A 12,446-nucleotide genomic window follows, 5' to 3' on the forward strand; every position below is an offset into this window, starting at 1 on the left:
CTGGTATATCATTTTAACACTTGTCATATTCATAGAACCTCATGCTAACCACATGTCTAACTGCCATAGGATTAAAAATAAAGACCAACTCAATTGAATGTGTGCATACAATTCTATATTATGTGAAGATTGTAGAACTATTTGTAATAATGCTCAAATATTCTTCTCGACTATTGCATTTTAAATAAATCCGTGATACTTTAATTTACTATTATGCAAATATAATACTAATGCCTATAGGGGAATTGGAAACAAGAGTGTTTCCACAGATTATATCAAGTAGAATGTTGTCATGCCTCTTATTGGCTCTGCGTACCTTTTATTTTTATATCATTGATATTTTTAATATCTAAAAGACATTAGAGAAAATTTATATGGATTATATTTATATATTTTTTGAATGCCATTAAAGCAATTGTTTAAGTTTTTATTTTAGTTTAAATATACTCATCACTAATTACCCAATCATTTGTATATACGTATAATTTAATTAATGAGATTATTTAGTATGTATCTTCCTGTAACCTCGTCTTAAATTATGCGTTAAACAAATTTTGGAATAAATTTAAGTCATCTTAAGCAATAATAAGTGTATTTCGACATGCATATAGTAAGATTATTAATTATCAATAGGTTAATGAAGTAAAAAATAAGGTATTATTTTCCTTAGATTTTAATGTGCTAGACTATCTCTCTCTAAATGTATATATGGTATATATAATATATTATATATAAATACCACATATTACCAAGTGATGTAAATACATTTTAAACTTTTTTATATGTAAATGTGCATGCAATGAGCTGATATTGTTTTAAATTACGCTCCAAAGTTTGTTATTATTTATTATGAGCACATTTTGATAAACACATATCAATTGGTGACCTCGACTGAAAATCATTACGTCGAGTGGAATACATTTACAAGTTCTTGCAATAAATACCATAAGATTGCTTCCTTCAATTCACTTACTTTACCGTAGTCAAAACATAGAATCGTTGTCGTAATATTCAAATCGAAAAAAAATACAATTCAAATAAAATAGAAATATTTTACCGCTTCTTTTATAATTTGATGATTTCCATATGTAATCTGCGATTAATTTTATAAACCTATAATATAATACATACATAGATCTCATATTACATTTTTAGGAAATTATTATATTGATGTGAAATTGTTCCGATTTGTAAATGTAATTAATTATTTAGCACAAATACTTATAATTATTGTTAGTATTTTTTTAACGTATGAATGTAACTGTAATTATAAATAAAAAAAGATTCTATATAAAAATGTGCTTTCTTGACACACCATACAACAGTGAAGAATTAAAAGAAAACAAAAATACTTTTTGATCAATAAGTTTATTGATGATTATAAAAACTATTATGTTGGCTCGTTTCCATACAAAGTTATTTCAGTTCAAACTCCTTATGATATTGTAGTATTTTAATACTGAACTTAATATTATCAGTACACATAATTCACAAGATCACAATACAAGTTAAAATAAATTGTATAAAAAATACAAACTATGCATAAATATATATATCCATTAAAGCTATTAACTAATTTTGATCTGATACATTCAAAATTTGAAATATACGTACATATAATATGTATAATAATTATTTGAGAATGTGTATTAAGTTTACAGACAACCCATCTCAGAGATTCAAATTTGGGACTAGATTTACTGCAAATTTTGCAGAGATTAAATAAATATTGTTTGTCATGATTTTCTAAAGCATATAAATTTGAGCATATAAAAAATTCACAAATCCTAGAATAACAAAAAAAAAACTCTGATCAAAATGATCAATAAATAATTTTAAGCTTTGCATTAACGAATTCATCATTATAGGTTCAAACTCCAGAGCGCAAAATATCAAAATCAATTTAAATAATACAATTTTAAATAATACATATTTGTATATGATTAAATTACTGATTGACCAACTCCAGTCAATATTGCGATTTATAAACAATACGATTCCTTAAAAAAATGGAACCTAATACATACATAATATTTACAAATGGCACAATTCTAATTTCACCAGATTCTGAAAACATAAAATGCTGGTAAATGTAGTAAAGTGCGATATCTGGGCAGATTATATAAGGATTTCGACTACTACATACTACCCTAAAAACTAAGATGAGAATTCCCTAAACAGTTCTTGGATGATAGAATCATATCATGTTTGCAATCATAGAAGCACGTACAAAAAATAAATAGACAAAAATATCTTATCATCGAGTCCATATGTACAGAAGTAATACTATATATTAATGCATGAAACGAAAGATCTTTCGACTTTCTTTTTGAACATTGAGATTATTAAATATAATACATATATTGATTTTAACAACACTATATTGCTTGTCGAGGATCACCATGATACTATGGAAACGGTGCAGCAGGATTAGGCCGCATTATTTGCGCTGACTGTGCTGAACCGGTTCCATAAAAATAAGTAGAATCTGGATTCTCACTAGGAGATGAATGGTAAGTAAAAGTGGGTGGCACTACAGTTTCCTGAAGTGGCTTTTTTTCTATCTGGACAATATCCGTTGACTTTTTTCTGTTGACCTGCCGTTGCATTTTTAAATGTACTAATTTTATGTGAGTGGACATTGTCGAATTTTGAGCAAATTTCTTCCCACACTCATGACATTCATATGGTCTTTCACCGGTGTGCACCCTTATGTGCTTTACAAGCACTGCCTTCGCCTATAAATATATCAATTAAATTAAAGTAAGCAATGAACAAAAAAATTGTATGATTTCGGAGGACATATTTATGACTCACCCTAAAGGCTCTATTGCATATTTTACAGACGTGATTAGGTGGTGGTCTAATGCCATCGTGGATTTTCTTCATATGACTACGTAGTCCGTCTGGAGAGCCGAATTGCATTTCACATTTCGAGCACTTATAATTTTTCTGACGCAGATGAACCCATTCTATGTGACGCCGTAGACTTTTTTCGTCTTCATACCGTCGGTCACATTGATCACATCCGAACCTTGTAAAGAAAACAATACATCGCTTATGAAAACGACAACTTATTTTTTGCACTTAGTATTGTAAGTAATATTGAAACATACTTTAACAAATCAGGGTCGACATGTTTTAAAGATTTTCTCAAATGAAGTCGCAGATTAGACTGTGTTTTAAATCGTACATCACATTCAACACAATAATAATTACGAGTGGTAAGATGGGTAATTTTGTGTGTATATAGTAAGGACGCATACCGGAAAGCTTTGAAACACTGATCACAAGAAAAAGGTTTTACATCTGTGTGTCGACTGAAACAAAAAACAAACAGCTTAATAAAATGAATATTGTTTCAACTTTCATCATTATGTTTATCTAAGTTTCCGTTGATCCTAATATCGAATTTACACTTACGTTAATGATCCACCTTCATGATGGCTTGAAATGAGGATAAATTTTGTTAAAAATATATTTTATACATTAAGAAACGATAAAAATTTCAAAAACTACAAAAGAATGAAGTAAAATAAATAAATAAAAAATATATATATATATGTACATACATATATAAAATACTTACAGCATGTGAGCTCTTAATGTTTCAATGGTTTTAAATAATTTTCCACATTTATCACAAGCTATTTTGTTTGAAGGATAGTGTATTCTCATGTGTTTTTGAAACATAGTTCTTTTACTGAAATATTAAAACAAAATAGTAATTATTATTATATACTTAAAAGTCAATTACTAATTTAGAAATTGAATAACAAAAATCATTACGTTAACATTTTTCCACACACATTACATATATAGGTACGCGGGGCACCATCATGAACCAACATGTAATGTTCCAGCAGGTGTTGACGAGAAGCCTTTATAACGTCACAAATCTTACATTGATACTTGGTACTGTGCGATTTTTTGTGACCTCGCATCGATACTGCTGATGGCAAAAATTGATGACAAAGATCACATTCAAAATAATTACTTTTCTAAAAAAAAATATATTTTACGTAGTTTACATAAAATAACACGATATATCCATCGATATTTCATATATATAGACAAATAAGATAAAAAGATTAAACTAACAGGTTCGTGTTTTGTCATATGATTTTGTAAAACGTCTTCATAATTAAATCCTTTCACACAAAGAGTGCACTTGTGGGGTGAATTCAAATATCGTTTACTTTTTGAATTTGTTGCCATTTCGGCTAAAATTTGATCTCTATTTAATTTTATCACCTAAAATCAACAAAGAAACATTATTAGAAGAATTAATTAATAATTTAAAATAAAAGCAAGTGATTCTTTATAAACCTTATATTGTTCTGTTTCAAGAACCATTCGATTACTCAGTTTCTTATCACTTATTACATTTTGAGTAGAATTCACAATTTGAATTTGAGTAGAATCAGTTTTTGTTTTCACTTTTTCTTTTCTCTTTTTATGTTTTGAATCTCGAGATTTTTTTATTTTCTTAGTTTTTATCGGTACATCCATACTCGAGTCATCATCACCGAAATCAAAAAGATCATTCTCATTCTCACTCTCTTGATACGACGTATCTAATGCTCGTTTTCGCTCTCCCACTTCTTTAGCTTCCCTTTTTCTCTCGTCGTTATTTGGCATCTCATTTTCAAATTCATTTTCTTTTTTAACTGGTACTTGTAAAGGCAATTCATATAAAAAATCCATGCCGAGATTCATATCTACCTTATTAGAACAAGAACTGGATCTAGACTCGGTTCTTTTAAATTCCGATTCACTATTTAAATTTTCTTCAAAACATTCATCTTTTACTGTGTTACTTTGGTAATTCAATCCACCAGTTGTTTTGATGGATTCAACTTCATCTGAATTACATCGATTTGGATTTTCTGAACACGTTACATCGAAGACTAGAGTTTTAGAACGAGTGAGGGGTGGAAATATTTTTTCTCGTTCACTTTTCAAAATATCAAAATTAATCTGTAATGATAAACGAATCATAAATTAGTAACACATAAATTATAAGTAAGATAAGAAAAATTAAATATTTACCGCTTCGTTGGCTTTGAGAGTTTTAAGATAATTAACAAGGATACTGTGAGATTTTTTACTTCTTTCCCTGAACAAATAAAATTTGTGAATAGACACGAAACATTCGTTACAAACTGCAGTGGGAAGACTGTTTAAACCGGATATCTGAAAGTATGAAATTAAATATTTATCACAATTGATATTAGGATTATTCACAATAACCTACATAAATTTAAAAGAAAATCTCCATATTATTGTCTAATTAGACCCAGTTTGTCCCAATAATAAAACCACTTATATTAATTATTTCAATTTTTTGAGACTGAATAACAGATTCAATCAGAGTCATCCATCCTGATGCCATCCATAAACATATAAAAAAAATCTGATAAGTATATAATTACATATTTCTTACTATGGATTTATCATAATATTTTGTATAGCAAATTAAAAGTACGATTTGCATTCACACACCTCAGCATTGCTCAATTGCACAAATAAATTTGCGATTGGGGGGGTGAAATAAATAAGTAAATAGTAAATAGGTAATTTATTTAGACATTCGGTTGGTGTTGGTGATTTAGTTGGAGATGGAATGGAGAGTTAGAAGTAGGCTCGAGTACCTCAAGTCCCATGGAGTGAGCTGCTGAGGCCACCTGTGGCGGCAGAATTCGAGGGGGCTGCGCCGCCCGCAAACTGCAAGCGGCGCACAGACTCTGCGCCCCCGCCGCCCCCTCCCCGGCCCCCCGCGCCCCCGTCCCCTCGCCCCACATGTCACCGACAGCGACGCATCGGCCCCCGCGACCGCCCCTCGCCGCACTACCGATACTGTTGCTGATTCACTGTAAGTTCGCCTAATGCAATTCACCTAATTCGAGTATACCTAAGCGAGTTGGTCGAATATCAACATACCGAACGACGACCATACCTAATGTCATACATACCTAACTGCAGTTTACCTAATACAAATTGATCGAATGAAGGTTGTTTTACGTTGACGGATAGATGGCACTTTTGCATTGATAATTTCAAGATTATTTAAAACAAAATAAAATATTAAGTTGTATTTTAAAATTTATATTTTATTAATAGATGAAGTCGATCACTGTTTTTAAAAAATGTGCGTGTTTGGCTGTGTATTTTAGTAATAATTCAAACACCATTAAATATCTTTGAAACTGAAACACTGAAACTTTTTACTGTGTAATAAAATTTTAATCGTTGCGCTATAATTTTTTTTTTCATTTTCAAATCTGCCGGAAGTAGCATTATTTTTCTTTGAATTATTATATATCCTAGACCGTGTATCGAACTGAAATTTTATATCTATAACTTGTATTAACTTGTACGCTCGAACTTACACTATTTTTTGGACTTATTAATTAAATGTCTACTCTTATCGAAAAAATATAGTCCTTCAATTAATATTACATAAATAATAAATAATCAATAAGTTTTATAAACCGGAAACGAGCCTTTTATTACATACAAATCTCAAAAATGATGCGACTGCTGCTGCCGATGCTGCTGATTTTTTCGAAACTATTGGATACTCACATTAAACTAATAGTTGATAGTGTCATGCCGACTCGAATTGCAAGTCAAGTGCCATTTTATTAAGTGATAAGCAATACTGTGTTACATTCATTGAAAGCCTAGGTTCTATAAATCATATTCATTAAGTAGATAGAAGAAACGGAATTCAGCGAAGAAATGTCATACGATGAACACTTACCATTTTACATATCGACTAATTCCGATAAGTCATATTTTAAATCCATTGTCATATGAAATAATTATTATATATGGGATAGATGAAACATATTGTGACTAATCAGAATATATTACAACAGGTAAATACACTTTTACTATACATATGTACTCTGTTAATATTTTTCTTATATAGATATATACTTTTTACCCGAACACTAGAAAAAGTCAAAGATTTGTGGAAACATTGTGTTTCATTTGATACTTACTCTAGAGAACAGCTGGCATTGTTATCATTAACAATCTTTGAGTTTTACTGAACAACATTTCAAATCTATTTTCAAACAAGAAATCGAACGGAAATAAACTAGAAAATATATATCACTCTTTATCTTCCGGCGACAATTCGTCTTAGATTGTAGAAGACAAGAGTCTCCACTTGCTGAAGTTAAAAATTATAAAGAAAAAGTAAATATATATTAATTATTTAAATAATGGGAATAAAAAGTACACAGTAAAATTTTTTAAATTGAAAGAAATAGAGTCTTTTGAAATTTTTTTAATACACAATAGTTATGACAAATATTAATAAACACGAAAACACAGTATTTAATGAATGGTCTGGTATACAAATATTTAAAATATAAAAAAACTCATGGTGTGGTGATTTATTGGCAGTCTTTTCACTACACAATAACCATGAGCGGTGACACATCACTTGCAAAACTTGATTTTAAGTGGCAGTCATTACATAACAATTCATTCCACAATAACAACAATTCAAAACAACATATCAATTCGGAAATCAACGAAAACACAGTATTTAATCATTGGTCTCGTATACAAATATTTAAAATATAAAAAAAACTCATGGGGTGGCGATTTATGCAATAGTATTAAAGCTAATCAGTCTTTTCACCACACAATAACCATGAAAAGTTATAAACCCCTGATATGATATACATATGTAGTGTTTGTGTCCTTTTGATGTTGTCGATTTTATATGCTAAAAAATCAATTCACTATATTAAAAAAAAAAAATTATACTTTCTCGAGAATTTTCCACGATTTGTCCGATATATTTTTGTGCTGGCCACCCCAGACTGACTGACAGTCGCGCGCCAACGGCTTCGGCATAAACACGTAGTTTTTGTCGCCACCGAAATCACCAGCTCGGCCACTGGTGATGGGTTGTGACGATACTTGGAGACCAGCGACCAGCTCCAGTATCGCCAGTATAGCGGTGTGCGCCAGAGGAAGCAGTTGTCTGCAGAGGGTCTGTCTCAGTTGTCGTCCAGAAGGCAGCTACTCAACAACTCGTAGCCAGCTACGCGTGGCTAACCTCAAAAGGCACGCGTGCTTTCTGCTTTCTTTGTTTACTCCCCCCCTTTCCTCGGTTGCTCTGCTTGATCTCTGTATAACTTAATACAGTCGCAATACATAAACAGATTTACGCCCTGTTTTCATTGGTTTACAATTTCCTCCCTTTTTTCCACATCACGCATCCCACGCACACTACGATGGAGAAAGGGACAGCAGAGCAGCCGACATCTTAAATTAAAAAATAGCAACTAACATATAGGTACTTTTATAATATTTCTGATAGATTTTTAACTCATTAAAATATATTTTTAAGATCTTTTTTTTTTAATTTGTCATAGGACCCAGAATAAATTTTCCCAGGGCCCAGGATATTGCGATACTGGCCAATCAAAATATGTACACGAATGTTGAATTAATTATACCTCCCACTTTAGATACGGTGGGACTGATTTTTCATTCTATTCATATTTTAATTCATACTCTATCATCATTAGCTATAAGTAATTATAATCACTGATGATGTTATATTATTATGAATGTGATATCACTCAGGAGATAAATTATTCACATCAATAAAATCATAATGAAACTGTGTAAATAATACGTTCTTGAACTAGTACAATTATTTATAATGCTGTATTGTTTTAGATGCAGATACCATTAATAATACTGCAGATTGTTTATCCTACCAGAACAGTGAAAATGTTGTAAAAGTACTTAAAAGAAGACCAGGAAATCGAATACGGTGGACTAGAGAAATTCATATCTAAATATAAGGAACAACCCGTGTCTGCAAAAAACCCTAACATCTGGATTGCTCAAAATGTCGGATTTTGGTATTCAGATAACTTCTCCATTGAAAAATCAAAATATTTTTTGCAATGCATACTCAAGTCTTGTTGATTCTGCACGGCAAAAGTCGTACATTTGTTCTATAGTCAAAATGAAGCCTTTTTTACGAGGCTCTTTTTTATCATTTAAATGTACTTTTGTTATACTCATAATGAACATTTCAAGAAAATATATAATATGCAACTTTTATTTGTGCTGAAATGTAACATGTCAAAATTCAATACTTTCATATATACAGTTATATTGTATGCCAAATCACTCCATAAAACTTGAAATAATTCATACCAGTAATAATTCATTTAGAATATTGTACTTTAGAAAAATGCCAAATTCACTATTTTATTTAATGTAATAATTAAACGCTAGCAAAGCTTTCCCGCAGTTGTTCTCACCAACCACAACCATTAATATGAAGTACACGTATGATTTAAGTGAAGTTATATTTCGCAATTGCAATCACATTATCTTAGAATAGCACGAAACATTTCATTACTCAATATAATCAATTTCATCCTACTTATTTTATTTATTAAGTTTTGATAACATGGGATCAATTAAGGTAATGATTTTTTTTTTTAGACATTGGAAAACTATTTCTGAAGAGGAAAGGGTTGGAATAACTGTGGAAACTACTGAGGACCCGTTGGTCCTACTCATCGAGCCAAGAATATCCTAAATTTGTTGTTAGTAGATTTATGCGACAACTAATGGAACAGTATCACATTTGTGTTAGCAAAATTTGATATGGGAGCTGTTTCGTTTACAGTTATCGTCGCAGGGAGGCAATCTGCGTTAGAGAATATGTCAAGATTAAAAATGCTGAATTCCATAATTTATTGATAAATATTACTTATACTATGCTATTTTTAAATTTTTCGTTCTAGTATATTTAGAACTGAAATTTGGATTTAATGTACGTTTAGAATCCTAGCTCCACGCTTGAAACCCAATTATAAATGTGATATTAAATTCTGAACTAAAAAAGGATTTCGAAAAAATATGCGGCTTCAAATTTTTAAACTCTTTCCAATGTTAAATTTTATTTATCGCTGTGTGAATGAGCTGATAAGCATTAAATTTTGTGCGAAACAATTAGACATGTCACAAGCTACAGTTATTGATTGAAATCATTATTTACTTAGGGTCTGTGTGGTGTCACTAATAGAACAACCAAATACCATGATCGGTGGAGAAGAGATGGTCATTGAAATTAGCAAACGTCTTTTCGTTTATATACGTACCAAATTTTTTTTAAAAAACTTCTATAGCTTCACACAAGAGTATTTTTATTACATGACTTGATACAATAGTCAATTTTCTTTAACGTTAGTTGTTTTACATATTGATTATTCATATATTGAAAAGAATATATGTGTTCTGTGTTGTCTGTAATAAGTTGACCATCTGTAATACCACTCATGAGTTTTTATTATATGAAAATGTTTATTATAAATTGGTTTATTTCTGTAACTTGATTAATAAATTATTTATTATTTATTGTATTGCTTGTTTCTTGTCTTGCTATTATTGTTTATATTTCATTGTGTTTTGCAATCTACGTATAAATTACTAACTGATTTATATTTGTTATGTATTCATCATAATTTATATTTATTACGTATATTTAAAATTATTAATTATTTATTATGGAAATTGTATCAATCGTAGAAATTGTACTAGTTTGTCTATTATACATGCGTTTTCTTCTCACCTTCTTTTAATATTGATGATTGGAAAGCCAATTTTAATATATGTACAATAAAAAAAATCTGTATATCTTTTTTGATTCCTTTTTATTACTTTGTTTTATCATAAATTTTATTGTAAATATGTACAATGTTTGCTATATAATATAGTATAGTATATATAGCAAAAGATAATACAAAGCTACAAAAGCAATTAATTTTTTCAATGTCCTTAATTTAGTTCAGTCGCCATTAGGTGGGAAATCCTTTTTAAATCTTCTGTCGGGCGCAATATGGTGTATATAGAGTTTAAGGGCTATTTGCAAAGAAATGTTATAACATTTATCTGTCTATGTTACTACGCCATCTATTGATATCGCGTCGAAAAATTACTAAATAATAAAATTTACTACTATTGGTTTGAAACTCGGCTACTGCTGGTTTGAAACTCGAAATTAGGTGAATGTGTCATTCGGTATAAAGATATTAGGTGAATTTACCATTAGGTCAATAGATTTTCGGTAAAAGCGTCATTAGTGGAATTGCATTAGGTGAATTGATTTAGGTGTATTGCATTCGACCAATTTACCTGCTCCCACTGTTGCTGCTGCTGCTGCTGCCAACCCCTTTTCGCTTGTTTACTTCACAAGCCTCACTGTTACCAATGCATTTTTATAAAACTCTTCAAAAATATTATTCATTTTTTGAAATCGCCTCTTTACTTATTATAAAATGCTAATACAAATGATGCTGACATTTAAATTAAGCGTCACGAGCACAAAAAATATATCATTTTTTGTGCTCGTGTCAAAAGTCAAAAGTCGCAAAATAAGTTTTTGTGAAGAGTCAAAAGTCGCAAAATGAAAAATGATGCTTATACATACATTTTGTAACGTGGGAACATGAGACAGAGTATCTACTGTCTAAGTGCATTCTTGGGTGAACAATAGAGACCCCGGATTAAGCTAACGGGACTCAGTAAGTGCCCGAACAAAGGATACGCTGGAGTTCTCCGACCCGGGTGAGTGCGTGCGTAAACAATAGACTCACCACGGTACACCTTTACGTGCCTAGACAATAGATATATAAATTGATCGGAGAGACTGTGATGTGCAACTTGTTCTTTATAAGGGGGTACAGGTCTGTTACCGAGAGTTACCATGTTACGCAAACAAATGCGTTTGTGTTGTGTCGGTGAATAAGTGTATGGCAGCTGTCATACTGCATTCAATAATAAAAATATGCTCTGTCCCTTTCGCGCGCTTCTGTGTGAGTGCAAGAACGTGCCAACTATCAGTAACAACAGACCTGTACACAAGGTGCATAGATCAGATTATTTTGGAGTAAGCAGTGGACCTCTTGAATCGTTGAATAAATGCTATGAAACAACTTTGGCCTTTAATTTGGATCCTGAACCCACCCCTACGCAACAATATTATGTAGTGAGCTGATGTATGTAAATCGTTGACTTTTAATTTTTTTATTTTTAAAATTCTTAATTTTTTATTTACGAATATATATGTATGTACATACATAAAATTAATGAAATGTACGAATTTGACGTAATGAATTCGTCAAATATCAGTTCTCTCCTCAATTTTACCCTAAACATGACAAAGAGACAAAGACAGGAACGTCATTTGGGAGGAGCATTGTCTCCCCTCCCCCTCTCCAGATATGGCCAAGTCAGGAATGTACATATTATTTGATAAATACTAAAAATCTTAATTAAATTTATTATTCGTTACTAAAAGCTTAAATCAGCAAAAGCTGCAACAACTTTAAACTCGTCGATCAGATGCTCCTTCCAAAAAAAATAGTCTAATAAAATACAAAAACAGACTA

At 30.8% G+C, this 12,446-nt stretch overlaps 1 protein-coding gene across 1 annotated transcript; it reads right to left on the bottom strand.

Moving 5' to 3' along the window:
- Nucleotides 1-1,357: 1,357 nt before the first annotated feature.
- LOC143909901 (uncharacterized) lies at nucleotides 1,358-11,264 on the bottom strand. Its single transcript, XM_077428158.1, has 10 exons — nucleotides 11,201-11,264; nucleotides 5,655-5,865; nucleotides 5,053-5,196; nucleotides 4,330-4,980; nucleotides 4,102-4,254; nucleotides 3,790-4,001; nucleotides 3,590-3,703; nucleotides 3,117-3,320; nucleotides 2,818-3,034; nucleotides 1,358-2,738 (listed from the first exon to the last, which is right to left on the bottom strand). The coding sequence occupies exons 2-10, from the start codon at nucleotides 5,802-5,804 to the stop codon at nucleotides 2,409-2,411; spliced, it is 2,175 nt and encodes a 724-aa protein (XP_077284284.1). The 5' UTR covers nucleotides 5,805-5,865; nucleotides 11,201-11,264; the 3' UTR covers nucleotides 1,358-2,408.
- Between the last annotated feature and the right edge of the window lie 1,182 nt (nucleotides 11,265-12,446).

Source organism: Arctopsyche grandis, chromosome 3 (assembly GCF_051622035.1).
Source record: "Arctopsyche grandis isolate Sample6627 chromosome 3, ASM5162203v2, whole genome shotgun sequence".
In the NCBI taxonomy this organism is placed as follows: Eukaryota; Metazoa; Arthropoda; class Insecta; order Trichoptera; family Hydropsychidae; genus Arctopsyche; species Arctopsyche grandis.